Source organism: Pundamilia nyererei, unplaced genomic scaffold, assembly GCF_000239375.1.
Source record: "Pundamilia nyererei isolate P.nyererei 1_Seehausen unplaced genomic scaffold, PunNye1.0 scaffold00001, whole genome shotgun sequence".
Classification (NCBI taxonomy): domain Eukaryota; kingdom Metazoa; phylum Chordata; class Actinopteri; order Cichliformes; family Cichlidae; genus Pundamilia; species Pundamilia nyererei.
This window is the reverse complement of record NW_005187402.1, coordinates 3,304,223-3,324,493: the sequence shown is the minus strand read 5'-3', so window position 1 is coordinate 3,324,493 and position 20,271 is coordinate 3,304,223. Positions and strand designations below refer to the sequence as shown.

At 41.1% G+C, this 20,271-nt stretch overlaps 1 protein-coding gene across 2 annotated transcripts; it reads right to left on the bottom strand.

Moving 5' to 3' along the window:
- Nucleotides 1-876: 876 nt before the first annotated feature.
- Nucleotides 877-15,330, bottom strand: fmr1 (fragile X messenger ribonucleoprotein 1). 2 transcript variants are annotated; one of them, XM_005719430.1, is made up of 15 exons: nt 15,218-15,330; nt 11,834-11,886; nt 11,651-11,744; nt 11,243-11,314; nt 10,519-10,667; nt 9,200-9,293; nt 8,912-9,028; nt 8,572-8,742; nt 8,341-8,419; nt 8,098-8,225; nt 7,891-7,977; nt 7,323-7,554; nt 5,890-6,090; nt 5,277-5,356; nt 877-2,576 (listed from the first exon to the last, which is right to left on the bottom strand). In XM_005719430.1, the coding sequence occupies exons 1-15, from the start codon at nt 15,221-15,223 to the stop codon at nt 2,382-2,384; spliced, it is 1,758 nt and encodes a 585-aa protein (XP_005719487.1). In that variant the 5' UTR covers nt 15,224-15,330; the 3' UTR covers nt 877-2,381. The 2 variants fall into 2 exon arrangements, with proteins under 2 accessions (XP_005719487.1, XP_005719486.1); XM_005719429.1 differs by lacking the exon at nt 15,218-15,330 and adding an exon at nt 14,785-15,209.
- Nucleotides 15,331-20,271: the final 4,941 nt, after the last annotated feature.

Genomic DNA, 20,271 nt, shown 5'->3' with positions numbered 1-20,271 from the left:
TTAGCCTGTATACAGCACAGCAGTCGCTTTGACTTTAGGACAACTTGACGATGTCAATGACCAACAGCCTCGCTGCAGCCTACATTTGACTCCCGCTATTTAGATGTTTACGGTGAACCTAAGGATCCTTCTATTCAACATATTTACGAAGTCAGTGATCAACTGGGGTATCAACCGAACAGCAGGTTGGAACACCTCAAGAGCTTGAAGCGATGTCCTGCTTAGTCTTGCTCCTTTGTTGTCTGAAAGCCTGCACTGGTAACACAAAGTTACTGAGCTGTTTGAAGACGAACCGTCTGCTGCTCCGGTTGTTTACGTCAGCGCCTCGAAGAGCTCTGACTCGAAGCAGAAAAGTATCGAGCAAGGTCAGAAAACTGGTCTCACCCTAGAATAAAATACCTCAGCAGGCTACACCGCTGTGCCTCCTCAAAACAATGGAAACCAATGTAAACAGGGTCACACAACCACTCACTCTACAAAACATCCATCTGCAGTATGTTTTAAAGGAGGGGTGTAGCGCTGGGTTTGAACAGGCAGGATGAAAAGTTCTAATCTGTTCAGGCCAAATTCAGAGAAATGGAGGAGCATAAATCAAAGGCACAGAGATAAAGACTTTTCACACACTTCAGTGGGTGTGGATGGAAAAGGCTCTGTGATGGACCTCTGCCTCTCAAAGTCAGCTGGGATCAGCCCTAGTCCCCAAGACCCTGAATCAGAAAATCGATGGATCGAAAAATCGATGGATGGAAAATCAATGGATGAAGCATGACTGCTATCACACTGCTCTACTGTTCAAAAACAAGAAGAAAAAAAAACTAAAAGAAAACATATGTGAACTGAACGGGTCAGGAATAAGATCACCAAAAAGAATAAAACTTAGGCCAAATTTTTATTTTGTCAAGGAAAAACTCAACAGTCTGTCATGTCCTCTACAGTTACACTTCAAATAAGTTTGTCATGGCAAAGTTAAATACAAAGAGTTTCATAAATTAAGAAAAACAAAGTGGTGCGACAGGAGTTAGCTGCTCTAAATGCATCCTGCTTGTCTGAAAGCAAAGGAAATGACTTTAACGGGCATCAATCCAGGTTTACGTGGACCTAACCAAAATACGCCTAGCTTCAGTCTGCACCCTTCACTGAAGAAGATGAAGAGTGGTATAGGATGGTGATTCCTGCTGACAGCTCTTTACAGATGAGATGAATGAGTTCAGGGAGCTTAGTCCCTCACTGTGGACTAACACCACTGCACACATGTGGAGTGTTTATGGTAGACTAATTGTAAACACGCAGGAATAATGCATTTCTGGTCATTGTACAGGAGTGTAACCTTCCTTTGGAAAGGAGAACAGTTCATAACAATATGTACCCTGACACAAACTCATGGGAGTCGCTGTGTTTAAGCAGTTTATGTGCATCAGTGTGCCTCAGATTTATGTCTCTCCATTTGTACGTTTCGATAAGTTTTACTGAATCTGAATATCAAGGCAACGGGAAACAAAACACAGGTGACTTCAGAGCTCATGCCTCCCCGTTTGCATTTCATTCTGAAACATGGATGCTTTTAAATGTTGAAAAAAAAAGAAAAAGAAGAAAGAAACAATAACTACGTTAGAAAGAAAGAGAGAAAGAAAGAAAGTCCATAAAGTGCCCTCTACAAACATCATCTTCCAGTCTGAATCCCCATAGGATTGCATGTCATTTGGGTGACACCGAAACGTTTCTGCCCCTTATTGAAAAGATGTGTTTAAATTGATAGTTAACCTCAAAAGTCTCTGTGGAATAATAGAGCTGATTTCCCACAGAGACTCGCTTCTCTGGATAAAACAGTTCCATTATAAAGGATGTGTTGGAGATTTCACAAAACCAAAAATAAAATTTAGACCTGCCGAAAAAACTGAAGCCACCTCCTAAAAGTGTGCTTTTCAGGGAGCGAGGGCACATATTCCATCCTGCTTTCTCCAGTGGCTGCAAATCTTTGATTCCCAACGGCCAATGATTTCTTTTGCCTCATTTTTTTCTCTCACATTAGCAAGTCCAAATGGAGCATCAGTAAACAAACTATGTTGGTTTAGTGGGGCACGAGTATGTTTGGTGTTAATGGTTGTTTGTGAGATGAGCTTTAGTCTAATTCCTCCTCTTCTTTCATCCAGAGAATGCGCAGGAGATACAACACCAGTCAAGAACAGACCAGACCAGCAGATACAAGATCACCTCCAGCCTAAGACTTCACTACTGTAAACACTTCCATGCTGATGGAAATATGTGTATTCTTGTGTTAGACAGAGACAGAAAAGAAAAAGCAGAGACTGAGACTCTACGATGTTCTGTGATGAGTTGCCTGTGTGTGTGTGTCTAAGTGAGAAGGTCCTCCAGTGGGGTATCTACGACACTCCGTTCACCAGCGCGGGAGCGTCCTGTTTCTCCTTCTTCATCCCTCTGTCTCTAGTAGGTCTCTGATGATGATGGCGGGGCTGTCCCTCGCCGCTGCCACTGAGACTGCCCTGGGACGAGGACGGACCGCCTCGGCCACCTGAGGAGTGCTGCACGCTACGCTCGTTGTTCCCGTCCACACGAATCTGCGGGTAGAAAAATAAAGAAATCCATAAGAGTCTGGCCCCACACTACACAGCTAACTTTCCCTTTACCCTCGGTGCAGCCTGCTGCATGCTTTTCATATGGCACCAAATAGCAACAGCAGTCACCTCAAGGTGCTTTATATTGTAACAGTATTATGAGAGAGAACCCCGACAATCCTATGAGCAAGCAGTAGAAACAGTGGGAAAGAAAAACTCCCTTTTAACAGGAAAAACCCATCATCAGGACCAGACTTAGGGAGGGGCAGCACCTGCACCTGCCTCAGTCCTCCCTGCACCAGGTTATTTATCCGTTTGGTTTCAGCCTGGTTATTTTAGGTTTTTGTATGGCAATTCTGTTTTTTGTTTTATTTGGCTAATAAACTGTAGAAATGCATCGTTCACAAAAAGGTTATTATAAAATAAAAGTAATAGAAATTATATTTTGCCTGTCCTGTAAAATATTTTGCATCTCAGTAAATCCACTACTAGAAGCAGAGGAGGAGCGTTCAGGAGGGTCAGACTAAAGAAAACGAGTTCTTCTCTGAGACAAAGCTGAGAAACGAACAGTGGTTTATACTCTGTTACTGTGTATGAGTCAATGCTAGCTGACCAGCTGTCAACACGAACTGTGTGATAGATAGAGGGCGGACTTCCACCTGTCTCTGCATACACTGATCATTCACACAGATGTCAGTGCTTATCTGAAGCATTTGGTACAGTCCGTTCACAGCTGTACTGAAAACCTGACTTTAATTAGCAGGAACAATGCTATACGCCACAATTTCAGTACCTCTTTCAGCTGACGTGAAAAACAATGATCACCTTGTTATGATGCACAAATCTGCTAAAAGAGCTTTGGTCCTTGTGTTCATGCAGCTGTTATTTAACATGCACCACCCACCTAAAAACTGCTGCAGAACGGGCAAACCCTTATATAGCAGTAGCACCTGAAGGGCTGTAGTGTCCCAAACAGCACAGTATGGTGATGTCCACCATAGTGCAAAAACACTTGATGTAAACAACACAGCCTTCAAGTGTTTCATATCACAATTCATTATAGAACAAGTTTCCTCCAAAAAAAAGACCACAAGTGTCCACTGCCAACGTTCCTTAGATCACCTCAGAGGTCCTGTGGGGCAAAAGGGACCACCAACGGCCACCTTAAAATCCCCAGTTAAGCTAACCCACATGTATTTGGACTTTGGGAAGAAGTTGGTGTTTCCGGAGAGAACCCACACAGACATGAGCAAGACATGCAAACACAGAAAGGCCCCAGGTGGATCAAATCCAGGAGATTCTTGCTGTGAGGCAGTGGTACTAACCATCACCCCACCGTGCTGTGCACCTTTACATATGTCAAACCTGCTGCAATCACGAATCAAGCAGAAAGTTAAGTTAGGACTAAATATAGCCCCATCTTAGAAAGTGTCCTACAGTGATGTTCAGTGAGAACAGGCAGGACTTTGAGTGTGTGACAACACAGAGAGTGTCTTGTTGACAGTTGAGGTTTGGAGTGTTAAACAGAGGGAACATTTGATATGCAGAAAATAGCACTGTTGACTGTGACAGTGGTGTAAGGGTAAACAATATTTGCAGAAGAAATGATTCAAAAATTAGTAGCAGTCTCATAATATTTGCCAGTATGCTGAAGTAGCTGGATTGTTTTTGCAAAGCACTGAGAATTCATTAAATAAGCATGGCTTAAAATAGAAACGTAAATAGTTACAGTCAGCCTCAAATATTATTCAGCTGTATTATCTTATCATCGTAAGTGATCTACATCATCTCACTGTAAACAATCATCACCTCCTTTAAATGTCTTGCTTGAAACAGAATTTCCAAACTTTGTAGCTGCAAAATAAAATTAGTGGTCAAAAACTGCAGTTCCTGTAATGGCCACTTGATGGTGGCTCTAAAAGGGAGCCATGAAGAGTAGAAGGGTGTTTGCACACCTGCGGCGTGTTGTCAGTTCTAACTCTGTTCGTTTCCCCACATTTTGTGTGGTTTGTTTGTGCAGGTATGAACACAACATGAATCAGCTAACAGGAGTACGTTACAAGTTTGAGCTACAAAACATCCCATAACTATGTACGCTGATCTCGGGAAGGCACTATAGATGCGCAAAGGTCTGTTCAGCAGCTAGCTGTGAAATGAACGTAAACTCTCTGCGTTCTCCAGTAGTCCAGAGCAAAGCACCTTCTTCCTGTATTTACATTTTTTTATGCACCCGCTCCAGACACATCTGACCAATGAGCTGACTGAATGGTCACATGGTTTGTAGTGACGCATTTTATTTCACTTTTTTCTGTGTGAAAACAAACCAAACATCTGATTTGAACCGGAGTGAACAAACTATAGGTGTAAAACTATAAAGACAGATGTAGTTTTTTTCCTTTTAATGACCATCAGGGGTGACAGATGTGCCTACAAAAAACCTTGGTCCTACAGATGACTGAAAAATATCCTTGAACACTTTCCTGATGCTTTAATGGATTTAGTCACTCATTTCAGGTCATACTGAATTTAGAATACTTGAATTTTTTCTGCATTTTGGCCGTTTTTTTAATGCCAGAAAGAAGGATCAATCAGGGCATGCTCACTGAAAAGCATGTTTACAGAATTTTGAGGAGCGTTTCAAAGATATTAGACTTTAAACAATGACATGAAAATAACTTAGCAGCAGCTGTTTGTGACTGTTACCTGCAGAGTGTCTTCTTGGCCTCTTGTCTTTGAGTCTCTGATGTGACGAGTTCTCGGCTCGTTCCACTGCATGTCTTCACCTAAACCAACATTAAAAACAACGAGTTAGCAATCAAAGTTAGCCACAGTCATGTAAACAATCTTCGCATGGCTCAGTAGACTCAGTCTTAGGTGACCTACCTTTTGCCAGGTAAAAATAGGGTGAAATTCGTGTACATCCTAATTAGATTAAAGTTGGGAGAAATAGTTTCTTTCAATATAAATATGGATCGTTTTGAAAAGAAAACTCATAATGAGAATTTATTTGCACAGGAGGTCTGCAGAGATCTCATGATGTGATTTATTTCCATTCTTTAGGCCATAATTTGATGAAAAGCATCTCAAAATGTTATTTCTTTTGAGTCATTACACACCAACTTTTTTCTCTTTAATCGTTTTCATATTTTCATTTTTTCAAATGAAAATAAATTCCATTCATTATCATCTGATTAATAGAAACATTTAGCAAGCTTTTGCATTGATCATTTTTTAGACAAAGTGCTCCAAAAAATCATGGAATGAGATAAGAGTCCTGTGAAAAGATCAAAGACCGCCAATGATAATTAACACTCACCTTTATATCCTCCCCCTCCTCTTCCTCTCCCTCCTCGTCCCCTCAGCCCACCGCCGCCTCCTCTCTTCCTCCCATCTGTCCGTCTGGGCAGGGTCCCACCTCCTGTCATTAGCTCCTCTGTGGGGGCCAGCGACCAATCACTGAGCTCGTCTCTGTGGTCTGACTCTGTCTCTGAAGCGTTGGATGCCTCAGAGTTGGTGCCTGGGGGACCGAGGACAAAGTCCAACCTCATTTCGGCTGCCTCGGAAAGACAACACAGACTCAACCTTTGATTAATTGCAGTTTCATAATCAGATCATCGCCTGGGGAAACGTTTTTACTGAAATATCAGATGTCCAAATGCTTTACTTCAATATGAAATGAAATCACAAGAACATAAATCTATGGCCGAGAATCTGCTCGTTTGCTTTGTCATTGTGCCTTTTACATCTAAACCAAACAATCACAGGAGACTTTCTCCTATACGTACTTCTGTTAAAAAAAAAAAATCTGGTAAAAGGTGAAAAACTGATTAAATTTTTTTATTTTAAAAAAGTAGAAGCTCTGACACTTTTATAAAAGTAATTAGCTCTTTGGAGGATACTGTTACCAGCTGATGGGTGACTTTACCTCCATACCTAAACAGAAGAATTAGTGTAGTCAGCGGCTCAAGTGGGATTTGTCTGGTGAGGAAACCTAAGGTTGGTTGTAGTGGTGCAGCGTAGGGAGAAGAATCACTTAGAAATAAGTAACAATAGTCTTTGTTCAGAGCTCCAGTACATTTTCTTTGTGTGCAGGCTGCTCAGAGTCGATTTAAACAACTGAATTCATCAAGATATAAGCTGATGCTTGATTTAAATGTCCTGTCTATCAAATGGCAGTGAGAAGTCCTCACCTTTAAATATAACCTCTGTTCATCTTCCTCTCCTGTCTTTCTCATCTTTCTCTGAATGAAGTTAACTGTATTTCTTTTATCTACCTGTGAAATACAGCAGCTGGACCTGTAGCTAGCAACACACTGTGTGACAAACTGCATATAAACAGTTTGTGCATTAGCTGATTGAAACATTGCATCTGAAATCAGCTGCCACTTAAAAAAACATTACTCCTTTTAATGCAGACTATGTTTTATTGTTCCCTCCATTTAGGTTCAGATTGGTTGAATGTTTAAAGGTGCTCAGCGACATAAAGTAATTACTTCCCTCAAATGTGTTAGACCTAAAGTAATGAGCCAGTTTTCCAAATTCAAGGAGCAGAAAGTACAGATATTTATGCTAACATGTAGGGAGTAAAAAGTTGTGATAAAAATAAATACCCAAGTACAGATACCTGAAAATACTAAGTGCAGTAACAACGTAACAAATTTTACATGAAACATCTGCAGCTGACTGACTTGAGAGTACATCAGCTCTTGTAGTTTACCCGCAGTAATATAGATGCAGTAACTATCAAACCTGAGGCAAAAGCAGCTCCTCCTCCTCTCCGCCCTCGTCCACCTCTTCCCCCTCCTCCATAGGGCTTTCCTCCTCCCCCTCCTCGGCCCATCCCGAGCCCCATTCCATTATCGAACACGTAGGTTTTGTCTTTAGGGTTTCGGGGCCCTGTCCCCCCCCCTCCGCCTCCACCGCCTATCTGTCTCAGCTGCTCATCGATCTGCAGACGCTCCAGTCGCAACTGGTCCACCTCCTGTGGACATGAACGAAAACGTCACAGAAGGTCAACAATGAAAAGAAAGAAAGTATACTTTATTGATCCCTGTGGGGAAATTCCTCTCTGCATTTAACCCATTCACTCAGTGAAGCAGTGGGCAGCCATTGGGCACCCGGGGAGCAGCGTGTAGGGACGGTACCTTGCTCAGGGGTACCCCAGGGTAGCCGTTCAGTGGATTCGAACCACCGACTTTCCGGTCATGGGGCCACCACTCTACCTACTGGGGCCACCACTCTATCCCTGCCTGACCACATCCTTTAGCTCCGTTTTAATGTTTGGTTGGTAGAAGATGACATCACTGAGGACACAAACCTTAAGGTAGTTGAGGTGATAGTCTAGTAGTACTGTTGCATTGGAGATGCTTTCCTTGGTTCCCACAAACACAAATGGCACCATTCCCTGTGACAGAGGAGGACCAGGAGAGTTTGAATCCTCTTAGTGATTGAGCTCTAACACTGCTGTATTTACTGTGATGATTTTTAATGCAGCAACACGACGCAACTTTCTCTCCCTACTGACCTCATCAGCAGCTGCTGCCGCTGCCGCTGATGGTTTTTTGTCGTTCTCAGGCTCAATACGAACCCGAACCACACCGGACTTGTCAACCACCTCCTGAATCAGCTTGCCGTTCTTGCCAATCACCTTCCCTGCATGAGAAAAAACATCAGTCTCACTCTGGCTGAACTTGAAACTGGATTAAATCAAGTAAAATAAAGGTACCCGATGATTCATTTCTTTGTCTCGGTTGAGCGACTTTCTCACCTACTAAGTTCCGGGGAACTTTGATGATATCTTCGGAAAACTCCAGGAAACTTCTGGCTATACGGACAGCATCCTGGTCCTTTCATGAAATATAAAACAGGCATACTTACTTTTGTTTGTGTTTTTTTACCCCATGCTGGTCTGTTAAATTTGTACCCACTTAACATTAATGAGGGCAAGCTCTACATATCTATGTCTCAGCTCATTTGTGTACAAGTAAAGCCCTCCTACCTCTCCGTATATGTGGAAGGTGCAGGTCTCTTCGTCCAGGTCTATGTTAGTGACTCCAGGAACTTTACGCGCCTGCTGAATGTTGGCCCCGTGAGTCCCGATGGCGAGACCCATTAAATCGTCCCGAACAGCAAACTGTTCATGAAACCGAGACGCCAGCTGTCTGGAGCTCTGAAGAAATGCACATCAAAAAAATTCATTAATTAACATTTAATAAATTCCACAAAAGAGCAAAGAGGGTGTGTAAGTTTACTGAAAAGAAACCCTTTAAAAACTCTCCATCCCAGGCTGCAAAATGATCCAAACAGTCACATACAGGCTGGAGCTGTGCGTAACCTACCTCCAGCTGTCGGCTGGCCTCTTCGTTCCTCAGCATTAGAGACAGCTTGGTGCGGAGGCTCCTGAAGTGCATGTCGCTCATCATATTGGCCCGCTTTGTTGTGACCTCATTCACCGACTGTAACAATCAAACATTACGCACATTAATATCATACACGAGTGAGGTTCTGATGTTTTAAGTCACCTATGGATGCACTTCACTTCAAGGTGATGCTATGCAAGGGTCAATAGAGGATATGATTGTGTGAAAATGTAGCACATTAAGAAGAAAAACAACAGTTTGACCAACCAAAATGACCAGCTGCTTTTTCTCTGAGTCGTAGGTGACACTGAACCCTCCCACAGCCTTTTTGAAGTCTTTGTGTGCTGATTCCTTGGAGCACCTGGGAACACAAGAACACGTATACTTTATCATAGTGAAACCAGCAAACAAGTTGCTTAATAAATGAATTTGTCCTCAGTGATAACAGCTTATGGATACATGTACACATACAAAATCTTCTGGGAGTACAGGCTCATATACAAGCTGGAGCAAGTCAAGTTTTGACCGTACAGTTGTGGTCAAGAATGTAACAGTAATATTAAGCTTTTAATTATTTCTTTGAACGATTAATATTCTAGAATGAAAAGATTGTGCAGCATACAACTTTAATGGCAAATGTGAAATTATTTTGGATTTTCTCTCATGCACACAGGGTCAAAAATATGTATATAGGATTAAATATACAGATGCACCCAGACGAATAGTCGGTTAATTGTCTCAATTCAAGTTGCAACTAAATGTTCGTTTGTCTTATCCATCCCAGAACTAGTTTTGATGTGTTTGGGGTCATTATCCTGTAGGAACACCCAACTATGTCTTTTGAAGTTGAAGAATTTCAGGTATTCCAGCTCTGTAAAACCGCCCTACAGCATGATGACACCACCATGTCTGACAGCTGGTACAGGTCTTAGCCCTGAAAGCCTGATCTTTACTTCTCCAAATATACCTTGTCATTATGACCAAATAGCTCAGTCTTTGTCTCTTCTGACCATAAAACTTTAAAACAAAAGTTTAAAGAAGGCATCTGACTTGTCTACCTGCACAGGTGCAAATTTCCATCATGCTTGAAGGCGTCAATTATAGAGTAGGGGCTTCTTTCTTGGTGACGTAAAACTAGTTTCTCTGCTGATGTTCCAGCAGTCTCAATCTCAGGGCACAGCTGAGCCTTGGCTGTTTCTGAACAATGTAACCAAATTCCTCTCATCTGAGGGTGACGGTTGGGGTCTTCTCCTAGACCTCGTCAAAGTGGTAACATTAAATTGATGCTTCTGGAATTTTTAGTTATTTAGAAATGGCTCTGGAATGGACTTCCTAAACTTTACCAACAAATCAACCAATTTAAATGAACTTGACCAATTCTGCCAAGATGAGCAGTCCAGCTATAATTATGCTAGGAGCTTGGTGATGGCTACCAAAAGCTTCTGGTTGAGGCGCACCTTGCTAAGGGACATTTAACCACAAGTTAGTGGGTAGTGTATGCATGCTTTTGGCCCCATGTGGATTACAGAAAATCCAAATAATTTCAAACTTGTGCACCAGTCTTTATTCATGCAAGTCAAACTCACATTTGCCGTAGATCTTCGGGTACATCCAGTCGGATCTTAATGAAGGTGTTTTTGGTGGCTGGTTTATTCGGGTTGACCGGCCGTAACCTCTCCAGCGTCACTATCTCATTTAATGTGGCTTCACATGCGGCGTACTCTATTACATAAAACTGGAAACAAAGACAGATCAAGTATGAGCGATCCAATAGAAAAACATCACTTTTTTTCAAAAGTTTAAATAAGTCCCATACAGGCTGGAGCTGTGCGTAAATATTATTAAAAATTTCTTTTGAAGAAAGTACATCTGATGGTGGTAAGACAACAGGAGGACAAACAGAGGAAGAGCTTACGTGCACAAAAAATCCAGAGGAAAATGGAAATACAAGGATATAAAGAACATCTGGGGCATATAGTCTGAATTCAATCAGTCATTGAGTTAATGTGTTGTTCAGGATTGTAAAACTCAACCCCACACTGACATCTGTCACCAGAGAAATGATGTTACACTGAAGTTAAATATCTGCAGTGAGCTTGATAAAAAGGATTTTTATGAGTACATAACATTTCATGAGTGTAAAATGTTGTTAGTAAACATGGCTGTATTTAGTATTAATAAAGGAAGTAGTGATATTAAAGCATTTAGGATGGAGCAAGTGTCTGGGCAGCGTTTTAGGCAAATTTATCAGAGCCATGTTGTTTCAGTGCTGCTTGGTGAGCCTTACAGATGAACTGGAGCATCTCTTACCTCCCCTTTGACCATGCGAACCTTGGCTAGCCACCATCCACATGGCTCTTTGTCATTCGCCCTAGAATACACCTGGCAGACACACACACAGTTCATTTCAGAAATAATTCCCACCTTTAAACAAAGCTGATAAGAGTAAACTGGCACAGAAACAACTGGACACACTGATACAGGAAATCATTGTGAATAATATTATTAATAAAAATAACAAGTCAGACTAATTTACCAATGATAGAACAGAAAATCTAAGACTATCTAAGGAGCATCACCCTCTTTTTTTAAAATCTTATTTTACACTGAAAATTCAACTCTACTCACTCCGCTCCATGCTATTCCAAACTGCTCCCCAGCTATACCAACTTTGCTTTCCAAACCCACCATGTCTGACGGCAACAATCACTTTCTCACCTCGACCTCATCGCTCTCACTGATCTCCTTGCAGAACCCTGTTGGAGGAGGAAAGCGCACATCCTGGAATGGGATCTGCCGCTCCGGCTGCCAGCTGGGACAGAGGAACAAACACAAAAAGTTCATTTTATTGTTTGGCAAAGAAATGACATATTACACAATGTTATATTTTACTTTACTCACTTGTTTTCAAATGCTACCATGACAGATCCTTCGTGAACATCCTTTACAAAGCCCTGCAAGAGTCACAGAAGTAAATTCAGTTTCGAAATATCTTTGAAATAGTCAGTGTGCAAGTCAAACTGGCATCGACCATGTAAACAGGAACCAGTTCTACTGCTTAAGCCGGACCTTATCCTAATGCTCCTAGCAATGAAACAACCTAAATAATTTCCTTTTCTGGAGTTTGAGCTTTGGGCTCGAGTCAGGTTTGGCTCAGTCTCTCTCTCTCTCGCTGCTTCTACACACAGCTGATGTGTGTGTCATGTGTGTCAAACACTGCAAGTAGGCCATGCGATGCCTAGAAGGAAAAGAGAGCGCTAGAGAGCCTTGCCAATGGGTTGCATTAACCTGGCAAGCTAGCAGTCAGTGGTGGATGAAATGAAGCAAGAAGGAGAGATTCTCAAAACTCCCAAGGTTAAAAAAACCCCAAATAAACCAATTCTGACAGGACCTCACTGACCTGTGAGCATGTTTAGGATTGTGACTGACTGAACTGTCTCGCTCAGAAAGGAAGTTCAGACTTTAGCAAGAACATTAATCTTGTTAAAACTGGAAAAATACCAAAACACAAAATATGAGGGCAACACAGAGGGTGCATTAGGCGATAATGTAGTTTAGTCTACTGGCAGTAAACTGCAATTGTTGTACTGCTGTTGAGATTACAATAAAAAAGAGGAATGACTTCTATGCTGCATAAGGTGCAATTTAAAAACCGCAAAATTAAGTTTCTCACTCAAGTGATTTATGGCAGAACCATTTTCTACAATTATTTCTTTAGTATTATTCTTACTTGGCAGATGAATGCACTCATTATTTCTCTTGGCTGTTCATTTCAGCCAAGAGCATATTTTAAGTTTTGCTATAATACCAGAGACAAGGGTGTCATTTTTCAGTTCAACTATCACCAAAAACATTATAAAAATTATTTGCCAACTACACATTTAGTCAATCAACATCCTCACAACAACTACCTAAAATGATTACGTTCAAAACTCTTGATTCATTAACCAAAATTTGAATGCTTATTAACATTGAAATCATGCAAGTGATCTGCAGTAAGATGCAACTCCCTGTGTTGGAGTTATGCTGCCATCTAGCAAAGGTAACTGCTCCGTAAATAAGTCTCCTTTAAAGTGGACCTATTACACTATTCCTTTTACTCGATTATAGTCTACTACACTAGCTTTGCATGATTCACAATTGAAAATAATCCACATTTATCTCTTGCTGGTGCAGCTCAATTCATCTTTAAACCATTTTAGCTCTACTCCTATTAGGCCAACTGTCTGCCAGTCAACCCCTGGCAAACAGAAGGTGTGAACAGCAGGTGGGTGGGGTTTCAGTCAGAACTGTGTACCTAAGATGACAATATTAGGGATATTTGCTCTCAGTGACATCATACTGGGCCAAGAGAAGAACAAACTGCCTAAGTTTTAAGCACTATGAATAAGCCTCTGTGAACACACTGGGCATTTTCTGATGAACAGAAAGACATTTGCCAAAGTCACCCTCTTGTTGTGTATCTGCTTATACTTGTAAGCAGTCACACCTACATCATCTTATTAGATTGATCTACATAAGGTAAAATACATTAAATATAATGGTGGTATACATGTAGGTTATGATAGATATATGGCTAATGAAAGTACCGTATTCTTAAGAGTTACCTGGTGGGACTGGATTTTTTCAAACCAGACTACTATCTAACAAAAATTAGCCTAACTTTTCTCATAGCTGTTTGACAGTAAAACTTATCATTCAAGCTATGGCACCAGTCAAATGTTCGGACACACCCACCCATTCATAAGGTTCTGTACTTGCTAACAATATGATTGCAACTATTAAAAGAAAGGCTTCTGTTTAGTGCCACACCTAGCTAAAAGCCAAAGTACAGCTGACAGTGCCAACTTCAACTTTCCTACATTCAAAGGAAAAGCCTCTTGATTTGGGAAAGCATACAAGTTTTGCGCACAGCATGAAAGTCTATGGTTTACATGGCAACTGCTGAGCTTAATGAGAGTATGTGACCTGAATCAAGATTAATTCCAATTACTATTTACCTTGATTATACAGCATACTCACAGCATTCATGTACCTCGCATTAATGTGGCCACAACAAAACTATTAGCTTTAAAAAGACATCTGTCAGAACTTTACTTGAGATATATGTCATCCTATATTTACACTACAACAAACCTGACAGCTAAAATAAATAAATAATAAATGTATCATTTTATTTAGATTCTTCACCATTCATTGTATTCTTGTGTCCTTGAATTAAACAATATTCAAATGCAAGTAATTATTGCTAATTAGCGTGTTATCCCATTGTACTGCTTATGTTATCTCCCCTACCCCACCCCAGTGATACACGCAGGTCACGGGATCGGATTTATGATCTACTTGTTGCCTGACTGACCCCAAAATCTCTGCAGTCTTGACAAAACAAGAAAACACCTGGCAGCTACGGGCACAATAAAGGTTAGCCAAACCATCGCCCCTGTGTGCTGCTCTGAATTAACTTACTTTGACAAAAGCAAAAAACAAAAAACAGCCAACCCATGATTGATTCTGATGTTTGTGAGTCTGCAACCAACCCTTGCACATCACTTTAGGGGTACCATCGTACAGCAGTCACATCAGCGTTACCGATACCGCTAAAACAGCTACCCTGGTTAAGCGTCGTTATCACCAATAGTTCACCAATTTATCCACTACCGCTGATGTTAGAGCCCCACCGCAGCGTTAGCTTTGTTTACAGGTTTCAGGTCCCGGTAGACGTTGAGCAGAAGCACCGAGGCCCACATATAACACTGAGCTAGCCCCGTGACACAATTTCATGTTAGTTAGGCTTACTTGGTACATAGTGTGTGAACGGTGGTCACTAAACTCGACAAAAGTCAATAACTTACCTTATAAAAAGCCCCACTTGTCCCTCTTACTTCCACGACTAGTTCCTCCATGACGTAAGTTACTACAGCTCGCTAGCTAGCTAACTACCGATAGCGATGTTAGTAGCTAGCTAGCTAGCTGGCTAGCCTGACGCTAGCCAAGGCAGAGTCGCTAGCTAGCCTAAATACCCTGCCTACTGGATGCAAGAAGAGGCCACGGTAGCTGTGTGTGACCGTAATATTGTTTTCCGTTTTGCACCGTCTATGAATTTTGTTTCTTGCAAATTTGCAAATCCGACTGCATGAAGAAGACGAAACAATTAGCTAGCCAGGTTAGCTTTTAGTAGCTAGTTATGTTAATGTTGTGTGATTAGTGGTGTAGCAGCTACTGCTGTTGTATCTCTCCATGTGACGTCTCCGCTTTCTTCCTCTACTGAAAACTGAGGCTGCTTACTGTCATCCGAGCCTGTTGCTGCTCTCCACGGGTAATAAATAGGAATGCACTTTGATATAACAGGAAATGTATCAAAATAAAAATGACCGCTGTGTTTATCCTATGGTGTACGATATTTGAGCTCTAAGAAAAAATGAAAAAATATATTATCCCAACAGCACGGCCCGCTAGTCCCTCCGGGAAAACAGCAAATTTATCCCTCTCCATATTTATCAAGCCACATTTCAACTATTCCACCTTGCTCTTTTTCCTCACTTGGTTTTACAATGTGCATTCACAAACATAATACTGACTATCTTTAACTAACTACTGGAATCTGTTGCAAAGAAGATAAGATAAGAGATAGGATAAGACTTTATTGATCCCACAACGGGGAAATTTTTGCGTCACCTCAGCTCAGGTACAGATATCAGAAGGAAATACAAAAATACAATAAGTACAATCAATGAAAAAAAGTAAGATAATACACCATATACAATGGTAGCATACACAGTATGTGATTATGGATATGGCTGGAAATATGGAAGACATAAACTATATAGCTTGATATAGCTATTGTACCACTACTATTCCTGTTTATAGACATGTACACACACACACGTACACACTAAATATACATATGTATACATATACATACATATATACCTGCACATGTCTATACACATGGAAGGTCCATTATGCATGAAGTGGTGACAGTGGATGTTCACAGTGTCCAGTGACTTATGACATTGTGATTGAGGAGTTATAGAGTCTAACTGCTGTTGGGATGAATGATCTGAGAAAGCGCTCCTTCCTGTAGCGAGGGTGTTTCAGTCTCTGACTAAAGGAGCTGCTCAGCCCACTCACATACTCATGCAGTGGGTGATGTGGGTTGTTCATGATGGATGTCACCTTTACTAACATCCTTCCCTCACCAACCACCTCCACAGACTCCAGGGGACATCCCAGCACGGAGCTAGACCTCCGCACCAGTTTGTCAATCCTGCTCCTGTCCCTGTCCGTGCATCCACTCCCCCAGCAGGCCACTGCATAGAAAAGGGCAGATGCTACCACAGTGTCATAGAATGTCCTTAACAGAGTCCTTCAGACTCCGAAGGACCTCAGTCTCCTCAGCAGGTGGAGTTGGCTCTGGCCCTTCTTATACAGGACGTCTGTATTTGTAGTCCAGTCCAGTTTATTGTTGAGGTGAACACCCAGGTACTTATAAGAGTCCACTATCTCAATGTCTTTCCCTTGGATGTTCACCGGTGTTGCAGGGGGTGACTTCCTCCTGAAGTCTATGATCATCTCCTTTGTCTTGCCGGCGTTGATTTGGAGTACGTTGGTCCCACACCAGCCAGCAAAGTCACTGACGACCCCCCTGTATTCCTGATCATTCCCGTCTGATATGCATCCAATGATGGCTGTATCATCTGAGAACTTCTGTATATGGCAATCGTCCGAATTATAACAGAAGTCTGAAGTGTAAAGGCTGAACAGGAAAGGTGAGAGAACCGTGCCCTGTGGTGCCCCCGTGCTGCCCCCGTGCTGCAGATTACCACCTCGGACACACAGTCATGGAGCCTCGCATACTGTGGTCTGTTGGTAAGGTAGTTGATGGTCCATGCAGTCAGCTGTTTGCCTACTCCGGCTCCCTCCAGCTTCCCTCTCAGTAGTGCAGGTTGGATGGTGTTGAAAGCACTGGAGAAGTCAAAAAACATGATCCTCACAGTGCTCCCCGCCTGCTCTAAGTGAGAGAGGGATCGGTGTACCAGGTAGATGACAGCGTCATCCACCCCAATTCCAGAATGGTAGGCAAAGAACTTTGGCTCCTCATGTGTTGTTTATTTGATGTTTATTGTACACTGTACTATTTTTATTCTTTATCACACTGTTGTAACAATAATTTCCCCCATGAGGTCAATAAAGTATCTATATATCTATCTAATATAATAAGAAATTAAAATGAGAGATTTCAAAACCTAGGACAGCAACCAAGGCGTTCTCATTAAATGTTCCATTAATATCCAATGAATCTAATCTAATGTAATATACAATATATATTTAGACTCAGACTTACTCATTACTGCTGGTTGTTTCTGAGGACTGTCTCTTGAAAGCTGACATGCCAAACCACATCATCCACTCCAAAATAGTTTTGCCTGGAAACCGAAAACATAACTATAATAACTATGTTTTAAAGTCAGGGCACATGCCTTTTTATGCTTAAATACATTTGTTACATTTAACTGCAAGGCATGGCATGAATAAATGTACAGATTTAGCCTCTTAAATATTTTAATGTTCCTTCAAACAGAGGCCTGCAGATTCAGTATTAAGGATCAGTGAAAACCTCATGTTTTTCCTCTATAAACCTCTCATTCTCTCAACACTCAGCAGCACTCATCTGCTACATCTATTTATGGACATGTGACCTTCTTGAGAATTATACTTTGTAGGCAAAAACAAGGAACTGCAACAGGCCACATGTTAAGAGAGGAAGAGAAAAAGAAGGGAAAGATGCAGACAGACTACAGACAGAGGTAAATGAAGAAGTGCTGACAGTGACATATGAGAGGACCATAGAGTGACTTACAGGGATAATCTATAGCGAGATTAAGACAGAAATAGAATGAGAGTGCAGCAGAAACAGGGTCACACATGAAGGGTGAAATAGGATACAGGACAGAGAGCAAGAGAACGGATAAACAGATGTGAAATTCTGAGTTCTGCGTGTGAGGGAAACACTGAAAACTGAAGACACCATGCTGTTGGGACGGGCACATAAGTTAAACTCTACAAAGTAATAGGACGACAGCTTCCTTGCAAAGGAAACAGACTGGCAGCACTTTGCAATCAGTCGGAGTCAGTTTGGACTGATGAGTGTAAACTGTCTGCGATGCAGCTCAGCTAACGTAGTTGTATTCTGGTTATATCTGTGTGCAAAAGCATGGTTGCCAAGCACTCCTGTCATTTTGCATTTAAATATCTGTTTTGCAGCAACTACCTCATTTTTTGCAGATTAATTTTTGAAATTAGGTCTCAAAAATGAAGGTCTGACTGGACTCTGAATGTAAGTAATTAATGTGAATTAATGCCTAATGTGAATTTTTGCTGAGAGTTTATCAACATATTAGCAAAAATAGACTGATAAGAGACTGACTGTATCTTATTGCCTTTTCATCATGGTCTTGATGCATCAAAGTCACCAAAGGTTGCAGCTGACTGCGAGTGTTTGCATATCTGATCACTGTTTTTAAAGCAACCAATTCAAGGGCAGTGATACGAAAAAGGTTCAGAGTCAAGCGATGCTTCTTCAGCAGTTTTATCGTAAGTTTCTTGGTGAGATTGTAACAATACAGTGTTACATATGAAACATATGAACAGAAGAGGAGAATCACACACAGTCCAAAAAGCAGAGTTAACTGACAGGCAAAAACAAAAGTCACCACAGATTTACAGGATCTAACAAAATTACAATACCATAAAATCAGCCAACATGACTCTTCAGGCTTTTTCAAAAAGAGCGATTCCTTATTCTCGGTTTTAGTCTGACGTTTTTGTAGTATTGATTAAATGGGGTGCATTGCATTCGAATCCCTGTCAGCAACATCCATCTGAAGAGTCATCAAACAAGGAACGCTGACTTCTATTAACTTACACTGAGCTCCAGTGGGTGTAAAGAAATTGAATTAGCCCTGTCCAGGGTGTACCTCTCCTCTTGCCCTGTTGCAACTGGGATAGGCTTTAGCCTCCACACTATGTAGAATGACAGAAGAACAGATGGAAGAAACATGGATTTGAGTCCCCAGGTCTGATTTGACCTTGTGTCAGTCAAAGATGCTGTAGATCAGCAGTTCCCATCCCCCGGGCCACGGACCGGAGTTGTTTGTTACCCGGCAGCAGGAGTTGAGGCTCAGGTGTGAAATTTATGGTTTTCAGGGTTTTTATCGTTTATTATTGTTAACTCAGTTTCCCTGGGCCTTTTTGCGTGTGTTTTTGGTACCGGTGTTGTGCCAAAAAGTGATTGTCTGTTAAAAACTGATTTCTGGTATTTGCCAAAAACTGATTGCTTGTATTTAAACTGCTATAAATAACTTGTTGGTCTATAATATGTGAAACATATGTCAAATGTATCCCTCATAAATGATATCACATCATCTTGAGCAACAAACAACATTCCTGTAGCAAGGTAGAAGCCGCAATCAGTTTTTGGCAGTGGCCTTTATGTATGCTTTATTTATGCAGTTAAAAAAAATTATTGTTGACTTTAAAATATTCTCTTTTAAGCGTAATCTGGCCAAGAGGACAGCTGAAATTGCAACAAAGGCAAAAATAGTTCTGTAAAGATATTTTAAGTGGACAAAAGGGAGCTGATTGGTTATAATGTAAGTACAATAACACAGTTACAAAGATACTTGAGAAACAGGTAATTTTTTAATTTTATATACAACCCATTTGTAATACCCATTCACCAAAGTCTATTTAGCAACATACATAACGATATTACACATAAAAAACACACGGAAACATTGGAAATCAGTTTTTGGCAGGCAATCACTTTTTGGCACAACACCGGCACTGGTTTTATTTTGTTGTATTTATCCGTGACACCTTAAAGACCAGTCCGTGAAAATATTGTCGGACACAAACCGTCCATGGCCCAAAAAAGGTTGGGGACCACTGCTGTAGATAGTAGATAGTACCAAAGACAAATGCTGTTTTAGATAATAAAGCGAAATAACAATTTGTATTATTGTATAAAACCAGAGAAATCCTAAATATTAAAAAATCATTAAAATATTCTTTAAATTAGTGAGAGTTTAGCTAATAATGAGCTGGCTAGCTAGCAAATAAGCTAGCGCTTTGATTTAAGCTACCACAGGCTAAGTTGTGTTAGCACTGCAAGTAGGTAATGTATAAAACCAATATCCTGATACTCTGTAGGACTGCAGCTAACTTTACTTTAGTTCTTAAGCGAAGAAAGACCACATTCATTTGACCATGATGCTAAAGCTAATACAGCTTCTTAGGGATTTAAAAGATAACAAAAACATGTTTTCTAAAAAAAAAAA

Coding starts and splice junctions, on each gene's coding strand:
- fmr1 (XM_005719429.1), bottom strand. CDS start 14,835: ATGGAGGAACTAGTCGTGGAAGTAAGAGGGACAAGTGGGGCTTTTTAT. Junction 6,091..7,322: donor AGGAGCTGCTTTTGCCTCAG/GTTTGATAGTTA, acceptor TCGGTCCCCCAG/GCACCAACTCTGAGGCATCC. Junction 5,357..5,889: donor AGGAGGGGGAGGATATAAAG/GTGAGTGTTAAT, acceptor ATGTTGGTTTAG/GTGAAGACATGCAGTGGAAC.